At 39.7% G+C, this 17,736-nt stretch overlaps 1 protein-coding gene across 5 annotated transcripts; it reads left to right on the top strand.

The window, feature by feature from the left end:
* The first annotated feature begins 1,614 nt into the window (after positions 1-1,614).
* UBA3 (ubiquitin like modifier activating enzyme 3) lies at positions 1,615-17,463 on the top strand. 5 transcript variants are annotated; one of them, XM_082322188.1, is made up of 18 exons: positions 1,615-1,668; positions 1,794-1,835; positions 4,784-4,904; positions 5,899-5,979; positions 9,005-9,087; positions 9,650-9,730; positions 10,372-10,415; positions 10,711-10,775; positions 11,651-11,806; positions 11,929-12,031; positions 12,530-12,643; positions 14,126-14,179; positions 14,654-14,690; positions 14,770-14,851; positions 15,772-15,872; positions 15,994-16,057; positions 16,174-16,228; positions 16,696-17,463. In XM_082322188.1, the coding sequence occupies exons 3-18, from the start codon at positions 4,785-4,787 to the stop codon at positions 16,782-16,784; spliced, it is 1,329 nt and encodes a 442-aa protein (XP_082178314.1). In that variant the 5' UTR covers positions 1,615-1,668; positions 1,794-1,835; position 4,784; the 3' UTR covers positions 16,785-17,463. The 5 variants fall into 5 exon arrangements, with proteins under 5 accessions (XP_082178314.1, XP_082178312.1, XP_082178311.1 ...); XM_082322186.1 differs by having other exon boundaries at positions 1,618-1,657; positions 12,533-12,643; XM_082322185.1 differs by having other exon boundaries at positions 1,618-1,657.
* Positions 17,464-17,736: the final 273 nt, after the last annotated feature.

Below are 17,736 nucleotides of genomic sequence, written 5' to 3'. Positions count from 1 at the left end.
GCGCCGCGGCACCGCCCCGGGGCGGCTCCCGCCCGGCGGCCCCCGCACCGCCGCCGCCCGGCCCCGGCGCGCCGCGAGGCGGGGAGGAGAGGCGGCAGCGGCGGGGAAGGGAGCAGCGGCAGCGGCGGCAGGCGAGTGTGGCACCGCGCTGCCCGCCGCACGGCCGGGACGGGCAGCCGGCAGGGGCGGAGGGCTGCCGCCGCTGCTGCCAGCGGTCGCTGTGCGTGCATTGTTCCTTCAGCAGAAGATGATGCGCATTTAATATTAGAATCGTAGAATCATAGAATCGTTTCGGTTGGAAAAAGCCTTTAGAATCATCCAGTCTGACCGTTAACCCAGCACTGCCGAGTCCACCACTAAACCATGTTCCTAAGCACCACGTCTACCCATCTCTTAAATACCTCCAGGGATGGGGACTCAACCACTTCCCTGGGCAGCCTGGTCCAGGGCCTGACCGCCCTTTCGGTGAAGAAGTTTTTCCTAACATCCAACCTAAACCTCCCCTGGTGCAACTTGACGCCGTTTCCTCTCGTCCTATGGCTTGTTACTTGGGAGAAGAGACCGACCCCCACCTCCCTACAGCCTCCTGTCAGGCAGCTGTAGAGAGCAATAAGGTCTCCCCTCAGCCTCCTCTTCTCCAGGCTGAACAACCCCAGCTCCCTCAGCCGCTCCTCATAAGCCTTGTGCTCCAGACCCTTCACCAGCTTCGATGCCCTTCTCTGGCCACGCTCCAGCACCTCGATGTCCTTCTTGTAGTGAGGGGCCCAAAACTGAACACAGCACTCGAGGGGCGGCCTCACCAGCACAGGGGGATGATCACTTCCCTGGTCCTGCTGGCCACACTATTCCTGATACAGGCCAGGATGCCATTGGCCTTCCTGGCCACCTGGGCACACTACTGGCTCATGTTCAGCCGGCTGTCGGTGGCTGATGCACATGGTAAATCCAATTTGCATCCTCTGTGAAACAGGGAGTCAGGGTCCAAGTGTGGAGGGGGCCATGAAGTGGCTGCCCCAGCCAAGGGGGAGCCATCGCAGGGAGACCCTGCTAATGGGGTGATTGCACCCCAAACCCCCAGCTCCGGAGGGGAAGGCCGGCGCCAGCAGCCACAGTGGTCCGAACCCCAGCAGCCCGTGTGAGAACAGTTGCTCCTTCAGTGCTTTCACGCTTCATCCCCTGCGGCTGGAGCCCCAGGCTGCTGCGCCGCCATGCCGGGCAACGAAGCCCTACCCAAAATGGAGGCCAGCAGTCAGCCGAGCGCCGTCGCCACACTGCAGGCTGGCAGCTGCTTCTCACAGCTCCATCTGCGAAAGGCTTTAGAGCCCTGAGGTTTAGGAACCTGAGGCCTGAAGCGCAACCCTCGCTACGCCCTGCTCGTCTGCTTCCTGCCCCGCGTTTGGACGCCGTCCCCTGCGTTTTGGGGAGCGAAGGCTGCCCGGGTGCGAGCTGGGCTATGTCTGGCCCCAGGACAGCCCGGGGGTGTGGGGGGGGGGGGGGGGGGGGTGCCCCGCCTTGTTGCCATGGAGATTATCTACCCCCCCCCCCCCCCAACTCTACAGGCCGGCAACCGTGGCGGCGTTCTGGCAAAGCACCGCCCACCGAGGCGCCGCGGTGCATTGTGGGAAGCAGAGGGAAATATGGCGGATGGTGAGGAACCGTAAGTGCCCTGTATGTGTGTGCTCGGCCGCCCCTTCCCCCGCTTCCCGGGGACGGGTGGGCCCCGGGGTCCCCTCTCCCTCCTCCCCGGTCTCTGTAGCGCGATACTGACCCTTCTTTTATTCTCTCTCTTTTAGGGAGAAGAAAAGAAGGAGGCTAGAGGAGCTGCTGGCGGATGGGTTAGTGCGGGGCTGCGGGCGAGCGGGCTCCCGGCCCGGGGCAGGGGCAGGCAGCGCTTGCTGAGGGGCGGCTGGTAGGTCAGGGCGAGCCGCAGCCCCGCAGGAGAGGTGTGGGCTGGGAGGAGGCTGCGGGTTAGCTGAGGGCTGCGGGGCCCGCTGGAGAGGCGCTGGAAGGGGCGACCGTGCGTGAGCGGCCCGGGGCCCGGCGGGCCGAGAGCGGGGGAGGGCGCAGGCCAGGGCCGGGGCGGGAGGAGGGAGCCGGAGGAAAGGTGTTAGGTGGGTCAGTGTGAGGAGGGGGAAGGCGAAAGGGCGCTTGAACAGCAAGGACTGGGGAAGAGGAATCTCCTGGGGGAGAGGACCAAGGGGCTCACCCGGCGTGGGGATGGGAGTTGCGGGCTTGGAGCTTGGCATGAGTAAAGGCTGGTGTGCTGGAGAGCTTTGTGACCGGGTGGAAAAGCTGCATTGCCGGTCAGGGACCTGGGGAGGGCTGCTAGGCTAGAAGCAGGTGACTAAATTTTGGCTGAAAATTAAAAATTCAGGCTACAGAACAGTTGCCTCTGCTTATTAAAACCCTAAATTCTATGCATCTGTCTTAACGGCCTTGAAAACTAATGCTCAGAAATCTTGAACCTCATCTGCTTCCATCCCCTAACTATTCCCTTCCATCTGCTTGTGTTCCTCTTCCCAAAGATCACAGAGCAGACCTGCCTGCCCGAGCGGTGGACTCGCAGGCAGTGCATGTGTGTGTTGGGGTGAGGGTCACAAAAATCCTTGGGCATGTTGGATGGGGGGGAGATGCATGCCAAGTCCCTCAAAAGCATGGAGCTCTGGAGATGTAAAGGTGGTAGGGAAAAGTCCGGGCCTAAAGCAACATAAGGACTGTGGTGCTCTGATATTTTAAAAAAGATTTAAAATTGGAGTAATTCGATGAAATAAATAAGGATTTTGTTAAACTCTTAATAATGCAGATACCTAGTAATGCTGTGACAACACAAAAAAAAAAACCACTTAAAAAATGTCTCTGAAGTTAAACATAAACTCTCCGGTTGAGTTACTGATGTTTTTCAGATCTCCACAACGTCCAGCCCTGTAAAAACCAAACTGTAGTATAATCGCAAAAGTGAAACTACATCTTTCCATTTTATCAATTATAAAGGAAAATGCACATCTAAACAGAAAAGGAGTGCTGCTGCTTAATGGCTGTTTATATGGACCATATAAAAGGATAAAACCCGTTGTTCTTAATGTCACCAAGCATAGCTTCTGCACTTGTTTCCAGAAAAGTTAAAAATTATAATATAACCCATAGAAGCAATTATTGTGATGTATATTGACCCATTTTATTTGCTTAAGTCAGTGCTTAATGCACATCTGGAAAACTGGTATACAATAGATGAGCCCAGGGTTCAGTGGTGGGAGTGTTGTATTTATTTACACTACTTCACGTTGTGTGAGATATGTGTATTTTCACATTATTGTGAAAAGTGGGGGAGGTACAAAAGTGCAAGTCAGAGATCGGAAGACCTGTATGAATTAAAGTAATTTTTTTTAGATCTTATTTAACTGCTAATACAGTAAGTTAACTTACCTAAAGTCAACAGTTAACCAGGAATGAGTTCAGTCTGCAACCAAAATATAGCCAAATTATGATGTATTTATTCCTGCACTTTAGTAAAGTCTTTCCTTGTTATTGAAAATCTTTTGCGAAATTATTGCTTGTAAGTTAAAATTACTATGGACATACTGTGTTGTCCATCTTCTGAATTCTGTGAAGATAAAGGCATTCGCTGTCTAGATGTTTTCACTACATTTTCCTTTTATTTTGAGAGTAGTCAACAGGAAGTAATAATAAATTCTAAACATTACCCAACAACAGTTACTGATACGAGTGTTCTTCATATTACTTCATAGGAGGAAGCAAATAACACTCCTTATCAATGATGACACAATCTTTCATACTCAGGATTGGCACAGCTCTTTCATTAGAAGCTTAGTTTTGTATTAAGGTAGAACATAATCGTTCATATATATTGAGTGGAGCTCCTGTTTAAAAAGGGAAGTGCACTGTGTTAGGGAAGGGCTTGTTCTGTGTAGGCAGTGATCTTATGTTACAAAATTACTTCAGTGAGCCGATTTTGAACCATTACAGTAACTCTCTTAAGAGTTTAGATTTATAGTTATGTACTATTAAAAGTGACCTCCAGAGGGGGGAAAAAAAGGGTACTGGAGTACTTGATGTAAAATTCTGTTTCAAAAATTTAAAAGATGATAACTGCAAACATTCCTTTTTTCAAGTGACATTGCTACCACTGACAGGCTCAGGAGATGACTGAAAAATGAGGGTATTCTAAATTAAATAGCACCAATTGAGGGTGAAGAGCATTCCAGATTTGTATTTTTTAACACTTGTTTAAATAAACTAATATGCCGATTCAGAGGAGACAATGTTGGGGCATGCTACTGTTATTTATTCAGTGCCTCACAATTGCAGTTACGTGCTGATAATTTTAGATACGATTTATGAGCTTAAAAAGTCTGTCAAAAAAAGGATGCCAGACTTGACTCTGATGAAAAAAATGTCACCCTCAAAATCTAAAGGGACAACCTCTTTTTCTGTATCCTCTTTAAATATGAGGGAAATAAAAGCAAAAAGACCAGACCCTTTTTTCACTTCAGGTCAACTTTTACTAGTAACAGCTAAATCAGTGGGATTTATTGAAATACCTACGTTTTTTCCCATCTATGTGTATTTATGTTATCACTTTCTAGTTCCACAAATAAAACCCACTCATGCAAATGTTCATGCACATAACTTACATGCATAAAAAATATGCAAATGCATTTGTATGAATGGTCAATGATTTTAAGATATGTGAAGAAAAAATACATTTTAGAGGTGTGGCTTTTTCTCTATGATTTTGCAGCTGAATTTACTGTGTTCTGTGCAGAATGGCTGTTGATGGTGGGTGTGGGGACACTGGAGACTGGGAAGGTCGCTGGAACCATGTAAAGAAGTTCCTCGAGCGATCTGGACCATTCACACATCCCGATTTCGAGCCAGGCACTCAAGTGAGAAACACTTACTTTAAATAAAAAATCTGTAGCGTGTATTGCAAAGCAATGTAAACAGTTTCATTAATTGACTGCCAGCAGTGTATGAATACTAAAACTGCATGAAAAGCTTATATTTTAATCAGTTGAACATTATGTTGCTAGAAGAACATACTGTATTCTTTTTATAAGCTTGTATTTCTAAATTGTACACTGTCAACTACAAGCTTGCTGTCATCATATATAAAAATGTATAACAACACATGAATTATGCTCTGTCTTTGAGTTCCATGTGAAAAATAGCAGCATTTGTCTCTCTGTTCTTAAATAATTGGATACAGTAAGGAATTTCTTGTACTTATAGAAGGAATTAAGGTTAATATGAGTACTTAGAGAATTGGGAAAGATGTTTAGTAGGGAAAAGCAAAATTTAGACTTTTAATTATTTCCTCTGTTTTCCTTTTTTGGTACATTTTGTTTCAGAGCTTACAGTAGAATGTATTTTAGTGTTATCTTTTTAATGTATTGTTCCATTATTTACTAGTTTGAGGCTGAGGTCTAGTAGAACAGTTCACAGAAAGCAGTTATATAGTTAAAAAATTCAGTTCCTTTTGGTCAGCAATGTTTTCTGTCTGTTTAGATTTATTTTGTATTATGTAGCAGTAAAATTTTTGGAGGAAGAAAACATTATCTCCTTAAAGCAAATAACAACAAAGGTGGACCTTGCTTTTTTCATAGTCAAAATTAATATAAAGAGAATATTGATATCAACAAAGGTCTTGCTTTTCTGTGAGTTGGGATATAGGAACTGCATGAACTCAACAACTGATTAAAGTCCAGTATGTAATTACTCCTGCAAGCATAAACTGTTTTATTGATCTGAGTTGTTTTGTGTGAAACTTATTAGGCACTGAAAATTTATGATAACGCATTTTTAAGGATTATGAAGCAAAGGACAAATTATACTTTTTCCTATTTAGTGTATTAATTTTTTGTTTTATATTTTCCGCAGGCCCTTGAGTTTTTGTTAAGCACATGTAAAGTACTAGTTATTGGAGCAGGAGGATTAGGATGCGAACTCCTGAAAAACCTGGTAATTACTAAGTTTTCACCCGTTGCTTCTTAGAATCTTCTTTTTTTCCTTGAGGAAAATATCTTTTCTGCTTTGCTAATTTGGCATTTTTGATTGTATATAGCTACTAAATTTCTAAGTTCTAATCAAAATGTATAAAATACGTGACAATAAAGACAATAAACTTGAAGAAAGCACTTTGTTAATAAGCTTGAAAGGTGGTGGTCTATGTTGCATGTTATTTATTTAGCTATCTCAAAGCTTGTCATGAGGGACAACATGGTGCTGTTTATAAAGTGTAGACAAAAGTTCACCCGCAGCCTTAGATATGGTCTAATGTTGGTAATTTTCCCTAATTACCGGATTGAGGGAGATGAAGTAAACTAAGAACAAATCATGCCCATAATGATACCAGGAAGTGTTGTTTGGAATACAATGGCTGAAATGTGTCTTTTCAGATGAAAAGCGATACTTGAAACTGTCGTAAGTAGCTAGTACAAAGTTTAGTATTAATGGTCAAAGCTGAATTTAATTTCAGTTTATTTTACATCTTTGGATTAATTCAAAGTGAGGGTAGAATTGCTGGAATTATTTACGTTCTTTCATAGTGAAATTAGTAGAGCCAGACTTACTGTGTCTATGGTGACCTTCATGTCCGTGGAATCTGTTTGGCCTTCCCGAGTGGTGGCTCTCAGGTTTTCCAGTGCCTCAAGGTCAGTAAATGGGAGGTTGTCTGCAGAGCCTGAACACTCCCTCAGAGTTGCACCTCTGTTGCTGAATTCAGCCTATGTAATGGCAGCTTTAGTGAGTCAGACCAGCGTGCGCTATTCTGTATGGAAATGGCTAAGGAGGAATAGGTAATGGTATAAGAACAGGGAACCAATATGACGGTACTTCCCTGGTGTACAGATTACCAGAAGGTACCTGTAGTTTTCTTGATACGGTGTTAGTTTAATGGATTCTCTCACTACGTGTTCTGAAAAGCAAATTTTAAGTGTTTAAAATGCAGTCACGGGATCATGTGCTGTCAGACATTTACCTAATGAATGTGTATGAATTTAATTATCCTGGTAATGTGTTTTTTATCCTCACAGATGCTCATATTTATCATAGCGTATCATTCTTACCATCCTGTTTGAGTTTGGTAGTTTAGACTAATACCGTACTTTTCCATGCTTCTGTTTAATAATAAGAATTTCTGTCCTTACGGATTCCATGGAAAATGTGTAGATTGATATAATAACTTACTATGAAATAACTTTTTTCCTTAATTTATACCAGCACTTATGCATTAGTGTACTTTGCTATAGAATTTATGTACTTCTATTTCAGTATTTCCACAGACTACCTCCACGCTTGAGATGCTTGATAAATCAATAGCCTCATTTAAAGCCAGGCATTCCAGATCCCATTAACTTAGCGGTTTTAGAGTTCCAGCACTCGTCTATACTCTTGTTCTGGTTGCTGGTTTGTTACTGCAATGCTTAAGCAGGATTTTACTTGAAGAGACTATGACAGCTCCAAGGCAGTTTTTTTCTTTGGCAATTTAGTGCTGGTGAATTTAACCTCTGCCCAGAGCTACTGTTTTATGGGTTTTATGGGTTTATTGGGACATAACAAATGCAATCTGTTGATAGCTCATTGAGAGGGAGGATTTGTGTGGGATAAGGGACTTCATAAGTCTGCTGTGTGCAGTCAGTACCCGTCTCTTCAAAAAGGTTTTAAATTATCATGATTTATTTTTATCATTTTCAGAAAGATAAGCTCATAAGTAAACCTAGAGTCTGTTCACATGTATTCATGTCTTTGGGACAATGAATATAAATTTGATAAAGACTCCAATCTGTATGTTTGTGATGCCCAGGCTTGCTCTTCTCTTTAGCAGGTGCTCCCAGTCTACTTTGATAATGTTGAAAAAAAGCTGAACATTTATCAATGAAACAAAATGATTGTTCAGCACCAGGGGTATCCAGTATGACATACAGAAATTCGTGCTGCTTTTCTTACAGAAATTAATTTCTATTCTGAAAGACTTTATTCCTGTTCATTTATTTAATCAGTTTCCCAATACACCATTTTCAGTACTTATTATGCATGGGATGGCTCTGTCTGTTCAGAAAATGTAAAATGAAAAGTTTGGAAGTCTTTATATATAACAAGATTGAGTCTTAAAGGAAAAAAGGTAGAGGACAGGACTCAAATTTTTTGGGGGTCACTTCAGAACATCACAACACACTTCCTTTCTCCAAAACCAGTGTCCTACAGCGTTTATTTCCCTTTACCCACAATTCACATTGTTTTTTTTGTGTGACAGATGTTATTACTTTATCCGATCAGACCCACAATACAGTTTTAAGACAATTTTACTTTAAAGTTATTTGCCAAATCTAGTGATGGCCTGCATGCAAACAGAGATCAGGCAGAACTTTTGTCAGAGGTTCGGTGTGTTCTTAGATAGCGAGGTGACTTTTTATGTCTGCGTTCTGTTCCAGCATTGAGTGCAGTGAGGAATGCTGGCTCATTTTGAACTGTGATTTGAGAGTGGATATGCCAGACATTTATGCCAACTGTGAAAATGGTGAATGTTCAAAAACTTAAAATTTTAGAGGAATTAAGCTTTGTTTTTCTATTCCTGACAAGCAAGGAAGTGCTTATGGCATTTCTTCCAATTCTGCATTTTTTTTCCCCAATGGATGCTTTTGATTTACTCCAGTTGTGATGGAATCCTGCAAATTCCCCTTATAGATCAGCCTAGCATTGACTTCCCTGTGTTACGATTAGGTAGGCTAAAGCAATGCTGTGTTCAGTAGAACATTGTCTTTGACCATTGAAATGTTACTAATTCCATCTGTCTAAATATCAGCATTAGCAACCCAACAAAGGACGTTCTTTTAACGAAGAACGACCATATTCCTGTCGGCAGAGGGAATGAAGAGCAAATATGTTTCTTCCTCCAAAGGTTGCTTTTTTGGCATGTGGAAGGAATTCTGGAGCACTGTAAGCATTTCATTTCCTGTTAAATGAAGTTGACTATCTCTTTTCACAGGCACTGTCCGGCTTTAGGCAGATCCATGTTATTGATATGGATACTATAGATGTTTCTAATCTTAACCGACAGTTTCTGTTTCGGTAAGTGGTATTTTCACGATTCGACTTTAGTTTTTTAAGATGTACCTAAACAAAATATGTGAATATGATCATTATTTTGGTTGAACAAGATGTCACTAAAGATTACTGAACTCTCATATCATAATAGTACTCATAATTAACTAAATGTTGTGTGTGATTCCTTCTTGTTTTGAGATCTATGGTGTCATAGTTTGAGCATGAAGAAAATTAACGTATGTCCCTTACCATTCAAATACAGCTAATGACTAATGGAAAGGGCGACATGAAAGAGTAATGCGCACAGATTGAGATATCAGTTTTTCTGGTACCCTTTTCTTCCAAGCAAAATGAAAAATTGTTGGATTTTTTTTTTGGTGCTGATAACGGTAGTTACATGGACATATTTAGATAAGTCTGGGGCTCTCAAATCTGATGCTTTACAGGGGTGCTTTAATATTATCCATATCAATAAATTGTCCTACAGTAACAATTAGTCACTTAATTCAGTATTGCAATGCATAGAGTTTGGAAGGATTGAATCTACTAAAATAATGCATTTGAAATTGCTTGGGTTTTTTCCCAGACCGAAGGATGTTGGGCGACCAAAAGCAGAAGTTGCAGCAGAATTCCTGAACAGCCGCATTCCCAACTGTGCTGTCGTAGCGTATCCTTTTGTAGAGAAGTAGTAGCCCTGAAGGCTTCAAAAGACCTAGAAAACTCTGTAGGTGGTAAGACTATCTAAAGTATTCTGCTGCCATCCTCTCTTTTTCATACAATAAAGAACAGATTCATTCAGCTGGTGATTGAGAATTCTTTCTCAGTGACATTAGCATACAGGAAATATGCATGGGGAAAGCAAGCTAAGCTTTCAGAAACTGTTTTGTATATTTCCACTGAGTCTTTTTATTCAAATGCAATGTTCTAATTTTCACTGAGATGTTAGAATTACAGCTTTATTCACCAGAGTGTTTTGGATATGTACTTGTAGGAGATGTTAGTTTATAAATGTAGAGCAGCACTTACTGATACAGGACTTTGTGAGAGCATGTTTTGAGTGTCCTAAATAGTTTGCCTGCTGAGCTTTCTCCTGTGTGTGACTGTTACATTGTGTCCCTTATGTGTTTTGTCAGATGCTTCAGTTTCAGCTGTGGGAATTTTGAATCTTTCAATCACTTAGTTTTTTAAAAAAGTGTCATATAAAATTGTAGTAATAAATTAGATAATGTTTTGGCTTTAGGTTAGCAAATAGAAAACAGTAAACTTAACTACTTTATAAATATATTCCTTTACTGGGCTAACATTCAGCTATTTTAAAAAGATTCAAGACATGGATGAAAGCTTCTATCGACGTAAGTGGTATTTGTTTGCCTGCCAAACACACACTGGTGCTTTAGGGGAACACTGCAATTGTTGCTGCTTGCTGCTTTTCCTGGTAGTTAGATTGCTAATTATTTTAGTCTTCTGCAGTATACTGGAAGTAGAAGTAACAAACAGACAAAACTTAAGTGCATCTGTCATATAGGTTATCTAGGGGAGATAGTTAAACTATAGTCAGTTCCTCTGGACTGTTATGGACAGAATACTTTGCTTGTCTTAAGGAGTATGCATTAGTATAGACTTTAAATAATGTTTTCTTCTCCCTAGAGTTTCATATTATTGTTTGTGGGCTGGACTCTATAATTGCAAGAAGATGGATAAATGGCATGCTGGTAAAGTCTTCGGTCTTTTTAAAGCCTGGTTATTGCTTGAGTATAGATAACTGAAGTTGAACAGATTTGTGTAGAATGTGTCATTAAAATGAAATGAGGGATATTGAAACTCACAGCTTTCTGTATCTATTTCTGTTTTCTTTTTTCCTTTTGTGAACAGGATAAAATGCACGCTCTCTTACCTGCCTTTTTCTTGAGGAGAGTTAGCCAACATTTGTGCAGTGCCCTGCAGGGGAATTTCAAAGTTAGATTATGTTGTTTGTGGCCTTGTGCAGTCAGCTTTTGAAAATGATAAGAAGGGAAGTTCCACAGCCTCTCTGGATGGTCCCATTGTGAACGTTTTTTTTTTTTTTTTTTTTTTTCATTAGCCACACAGTACTTACCGTGCTGCAGCTTGTAAATGTCATCTTTTGGAGCCCCGCTGCTACAAAGTAGTAGAAAGCTGGTCATTGAACTAGGTAGTTTTATCATTGTGAATTTGTTTATAATATAGTGAGCTTGAGTATTTACCAGTATTAAAAAAAAAAAACAAAACCAAAACAGAACAACAAACCAAGAATCAAACCCCCAAATCCTTCAAACAAATCAACCATTTGTTCTGGTATATGATAAGGAAATAATAGCATTTACCAGGGGTGTCAGGGGAGGAGGTGGAGGGTGAAGATGGTAGATGAAGTCCTGCGCACTGACAAATAAGTAGTGTTTTATATACTATGTACCTTTAAAATAGACTGTATATTAAGCATTCAATCTTGCAGTGTACCGTTAAGAATAAAATTTTTAGGATTTTTTTTTTTCTCCCTGCAACTTATTAAAAACAAAACAAAACAAACCCAAGCAAAAACTAACAACCCCCCCCCCCCTTTATTCATTAGATGTCATTTTTACATTATGAAGATGGTGTACTGGATCCAAGTTCCATCATACCTTTAATAGATGGAGGGACAGAAGGTTTTAAAGGAAATGTTCGTGTGATTATTCCTGGTATGACAGCATGTGTTGAGTGCACACTTGAGCTTTATCCACCACAGGTAATTGCAACCAGCGATGTTTCCTTTTCTTTGTATTCTTCTGATTTGCTTGTTTCTTTTCCTAGTACTATACATAATGTATTACATGCTTTCTTCTGGCTTTCTTCCCCTGCCCGCACCAGGTCAATTTTCCTATGTGTACTATTGCATCTATGCCCAGACTACCAGAGCATTGTATTGAGTATGTCAGGATATTGCAGTGGCCAAAGGAGCAACCTTTTGGAGGTAATTAGTATATTGCACTGGTGCTAAACTGACATTTCTCCATTCAACTAATTTGTTTTGAGTTAGATATACACAGCTACTTTTAATAAAACAATCCTACCTTTTAATCTTATGTGGCTCATTGTTGTATTGAATCTAAGCCTCCTCTGAGCTGGTGATGGATTTTCTCTTCTCGGACTCGCTCTCCAGTTCCATATTTGTTCACGTGTTTCCCTCTCTCATACTGCACAATGTCTTTCCTGACTCAGAACGTAGCCTGTAACAGCTCTAGAAATCTGTGAAGTTAAGATAGTTTGTATATAGAATGTGTTAGAACTTACAATGTTTGTAGAAATGATATTTTGATTATTTAAAGTGTCAAGTTTCAATAGCTTAATGGGGTATGTGTTTTAACCCAAAGTAAAACAAAGGGATTCTTTTTTTAGACAAAAAGAATGCTGTATTTCTGAAGAACTCTTATAACTGTAACTTATCTGTAAATTCTTAACTTCACTGTAGAAGGTGTTGCACTGGATGGAGATGACCCTGAACATATACAGTGGATTTACCAGAAGTCTTTAGAAAGAGCATCACAATTTAGTATTAAAGGTGTTACATACAGACTTACCCAAGGTAAGGGTATGGCATTTCAGTAAGTTTGTGGCATCTGCAGTTAGGCTGGCTTGGCATTCTTTGTATTTGTTATGACTCAGCTGGCAGCTCTGCTGAGAAAGAAAGAGTTGTTTTCTCCCTTAACATCTTAAAACAGAAACAAGCAGCTTGTTTCCTGTGCCAGCACAAATATTTTTATGATGTATCAGATGTTTAGGCATTCACGATGAATCAGAGGAACTTACCTGGGACAAAACTGAACGTTCTTTTTGCCATTTTATTTGTAACCTGGAGCAGCTCCACAGTTTACATTACACTGTGACCACTTTTGCTCGGTCAAAGAGTAGGAACAAAAGAACGCGATTGCCTCTTTTAGCAACAGCAACACTTTATGCCAATTTGGGCTGGTTAAGACTATAGCATCTGTTCTTCACTGCTGTGTATGCCTCTATTCACATGCAAGTGCAGAATGCTGCTGCTCATTTAATGAGCATTTTAAACACTAACCAAATAGAAAAGAAGTGGAGAATCTCATACAGAATCTCCAGAATTTGTGGTAACTTCTGTCTATTTATTGACTTGTAGCGCTGAGAATGCATTTGAAATGCTGGGCTTGAAATGCCACGCTTGAACCTCAGTGTGTGCCTTCCTATCAAAAAAAGGGCGAACTGTTTCCTTGTGTATCTTCCTCAGATTCCACCTGGTGTATTGCAGATAGTCTTTTTCTTTGCAGCGGTTTATACTGGCTTCTCTAGTATTACTTTTTTTGGTACAGATAAATGTGAACTCCAGTTATGAAATATAATTATGTACATGCAAACAGCTGCACAGTTTTCAGCATTTTAAGATGGCTTCATTATAAAGTACATAGCAGAAAGAAGGCAAAGATAAAAGTTTTATGCATGTTTTCTCAGGTATGAAGGGATACAGGTCGATAATGAGAAGCCAGAGGAACTTCAGACTACTTAGGAATTTGCTGTCTTTTTGGCAAGCCTGAAAAAAGAGTGAACCTCCTTGTTCCCAATGTACAAACTTGTACGCATAGGAAATCTTGCTTTATATTGGTGTATGTACTATGCTGTTAGACTGGATGGGCTCAGTAAGATTGGATGAAGTTGCCAGTACAGTGTGGCAAGCCTGTTCTTGCAGAAGGAATACCAAAACCAAGTACCTTTCCTTTATGCATTTCTCCAGTTAAACAGGAATAGAACTGAGTTTTAAATTAATTTTCAGCGCTAAATACAGAATACTTGGTTTTAGAATTTGTTCACTAGTTCTCTTTGTGTGATACCTTCTTTTTCTCAACATGCTTGATCCATTCCTAAAATAAAAAAAAGCCAAAGTACTTGTGCAGCATGCCATTATATCTTATTGTTATAGATAATTATAGACTGGAAAATTTAAAGTATCTTCGGGTACACCCTTCTGTAATTATTCTGGCTAAAAGTCGTCTCTCAGTGTAGTTTCTTGGAAAAGACAAAACTGTATGTTTTGTTTTTACAGGGGTGGTGAAACGAATTATTCCAGCAGTAGCTTCTACAAATGCAGTAATTGCAGGTATGCTAAAAGAACTCATTTCACTTCTGCTTTACAGATTTTAGAGTTTTTTAAGGCAACGGTTTGGAATTCAGAACTCAGGGAGGATAATAGTAATTTTTAAATGGGTCTGTTTTATTCTTACAGTCTCATTTCTGTTTTCCATAGCGAAACTGCATGTGACTGTATAAATTATAAGCCCATGTATGACTGTGGGAGTGAGCAAAAGCATTTGAGACTGTGGAAAAAAAAATAATTGGAAACCATGGTATATAAGCTTAACATAGTCTTAGATTAGTGCCGAATCTATGGTGTTAATGCATAGAATTACCAGCTACCTTCAGATGTTTATTTTTCTCTTTACAAATTGTTATACTTGATTTTTTTTTTTTTTGGTCACTACTTCTTTGGTACAACTCTGTGCATTAATGTCTGCATGTTCTGAGATAGAGCTAGAAAGTGAAGAAATTGTTTTGGTTTTTTTTCTCATTCCAGCTGTTTGCGCTACTGAAGTTTTTAAGATAGCCACAAGGTATTTCATTTCTTATTAATAACATATATGATTTCCAACATAATGACATGTATTAACACTAGCATATTTGTCATTATAGTGCATACATTCCTCTTAACAACTACTTGGTGTTCAATGATGCAGATGGATTATACACATACACATTTGAAGCGGAAAGGAAGGTTAGTGCCATTAAAGGCTTGCAGGGTTGTTTCCTTGATTTTTATGGAACTTACGCAGTTTGTGTGTATTTCTGAAACCCAGTCTTGAATCTCTTGGCCCCTAGCACTGAATAATAATATTTCTGAAGTTTTAAAAGCAGAAACGACAATGTTACTAGTCTGTTACTTCTCCAGAGTTTTTAGCATGTAGGAATTTTTTTTTTTTTTGAACTTCTGTGGTTTTGGGTCTAATAGACAGACGGCCACTGTCATCACTATGTAGAGTAGCAGGACTGTTTACCTCCAGATCAATGCATGTTCTATTTGATGTGCTGGTAATGAAACCTTTGCTTCTACCCATCAGTTTATTTGTTTATTGCATAGTATATGTAATGGCATATTTCATTGTTGCCTGTTTAGCCAAAGTTTCTCAATATTTGGAAAAGTAGCTTCCGGTATAGGGATGTTCTTCAGACAGCTATTTCTGTGGTGCCTGCTGGTGCAACATTAGTATCTCAATTGTTTCTGCTATGCTACCTGCAGAGGAAAACAGTACTTGACTTTTTTGAAAGTGAATCCTGAAGATTTCCCCTGTAATACAGGAAATGTGGCTTACAAAATAAGATACGCAATCTTAAGAAGACTCAAAAGCAAATCTTCTCAAAAAGAGGTTTGACAACAATTAATTTGGAAGTTTGTAGTATTAAATTTTATGTCAGATGAAATTTGTAGTTCATAAATACTTAGCTGCTGTTGGGAGCTGGTCAAACTGACAGACTTCATGAGGAATTGGGTTTTGTCATTAGTATTTGCAACAGTATTAATATTTCTAGAGCTAAAACTTTTTAAAAAAACCCACAGAAATAGTTTTGAGACTTTATTAGCAGCATTTTTAAAATCAGATTTAACATAACGTGCATTCTTGTGCTACTTTGTTGTAGGAGAACTGTCCAGCCTGCAGCCAACTTCCCCAAAACATAGAGATTTCCCCATCAGCTAAATTACAGGAGATCTTGGATTACTTGACAAATAATGCTTCATTGTAAGTATGCAACTATTCTGACTTACTTGATAATTTTGGTAGTTTAATGTTTCAAAAAGGTAGTTTCTAAATGTATTTTTACCTCATTGTCTTTTTTTTTTTTTTAATGTTTTATATATAGGCAAATGAAATCTCCCGCAATCACAGCAACTATGTATGGGGGAAATAAAACACTTTATTTACAGGTAATTTGAACATCTGTAATTGTCTTTAATAATCTTAAATAAATTAAGTTTACTTTCCTGAATTTGAAAGGTAATATTTTGGCTTTTTTTTTTCTTTTTTTTTTTTTTTTTTCCAGACAGTAGCATCAATTGAAGAACGAACAAGGCCAAATCTTTCCAAGACACTAAAAGGTATCGTGCAGTTGTCACGTGTAGATTTTCAAGATACTCCTCTAAACAGAGAGTCAGTCGGTTTCACCCCTCTGTATGGCATGTTCGGCTTTATTTTGCACTATGCAGTAGAATGTGCTTCGTTATCCTTTTACGTGCAGTATACCTTTCTCAGGTTGCTCAAGGATGAGCTTTGAATTGCTTAAATGTGAAGTGTGGGCAGATGCAGAGAAAAAACATTGCTACAAAGCAAGGTGATAACTGATGTAAATGAAACATACTTCAGTAGTGTTTTATATATTTCTTGACAAGATCTGTTAGTTTCCTGGTTGAATTAGATGAATATTAGTTTAGCTAGTGAGCTGTTTGCAGCTTTATTTCATCGTATTTATGGTTTGTGGGAATGGCATTCATGACTTTTTTTTTTTAAATTAAAAAAAGACAAACCACATGGGTTTGCTGTACTTAAATTTTTCTTTCTGTTTCAGAATTGGGGCTTGTGGATGGCCAGGAACTTGCAGTTGCTGATGTTACTACACCACAGACTATGCTGTTCAAGCTTCACTTTACCACTTAATTTATTCATAAGTAAACTGCATAGACAGCAAGAGAAATCTGTACCCACCTTGTAAAGCAAACATACTCTGTGGGTGCTAAAGCAACCTGAAATGTTCATGTTAGTGCTAGCATTGTTGAAGGTTAGGTAATACAAATGAATCACCATATTTCAGAATTGTATGTAGAAGCCAATATTTGGTGGATTATATTTGTATAAATGCTTATTAATGTACAGAACTCTGATGTATAGGTATACACTTTTTTCCAGTTTTTGTTGTCAAAATGTTAATGCTAATATACTTTCAGACACATGGAAATTTTAAGGTGGCCAAAAGTTGTTTTCAACATGTGCGCACACGTATATGCAAAGACAAGACCCTTTAAAAGGAACCACAGCGATCTCGTTTTTAAATTGTAGCACTCCTATACACTCGCTGAGTCACCAAAAAAAACCCAAAAGAGAGCAGTAGATTAAATTGAAGATTTTCCTCTTATTTGATATTGATTTGATCAATTTTATGAAAGGTGTTAAGTATGGAAGAGATTACTTTGTTTACAAGCAAACGCAAAAGGACAGAATCATCAACTGTATGCGAAAATACAGACGTGTCTGCTCGCAGTCCCCAGGCAGCCGCCGTGCACAGTATTGCGGGATTATGTTCAAGTATCATTGGTGCTGTTAAAGTATTTATTAATAAAAAAACATAAAGACACCTTGTTTTGTGGCTTATCAGTGGACATTCAAGAGCACTTGTAACCTTGATTAAAAAATTGAGGGCATCGTTTGGCTGCTTTAGTCAGAGACCTTTCTGTAAGCGGTGCCAGATACCTTAATGCGAGTTCTCTGATTTTATTTGGTGGCTGTCAACTGTGTTTAAACTTTTCACCTTTTAAACTATGAACTGTGTTTAAACTTCCCATCTTCCAGCTTCACACTTGAACTCAGTAGTAAAGGGGGGGGGTACTTCCCT

Source organism: Platalea leucorodia (assembly GCF_965183815.1).
Source record: "Platalea leucorodia genome assembly, chromosome: 9".
Lineage (NCBI taxonomy): Eukaryota > Metazoa > Chordata > Aves > Pelecaniformes > Threskiornithidae > Platalea > Platalea leucorodia.
The sequence above is the reverse complement of the archived record's forward strand: the minus strand, read 5'-3'. Positions and strand labels throughout refer to the sequence as shown.

What these genes read in the sequence shown, in the direction of transcription:
- UBA3 (XM_082322185.1), top strand. Translation starts at nt 1,638, where the DNA reads ATGGCGGATGGTGAGGAACC. An exon ending in GGATGAAAGCTTCTATCGAC is followed by an intron (nt 10,416 to 10,710) that starts GTAAGTGGTATT and finishes TCTTCTCCCTAG; the next exon opens with AGTTTCATATTATTGTTTGT. An exon ending in TCTTTCCAAGACACTAAAAG is followed by an intron (nt 16,229 to 16,695) that starts GTATCGTGCAGT and finishes TTTCTGTTTCAG; the next exon opens with AATTGGGGCTTGTGGATGGC.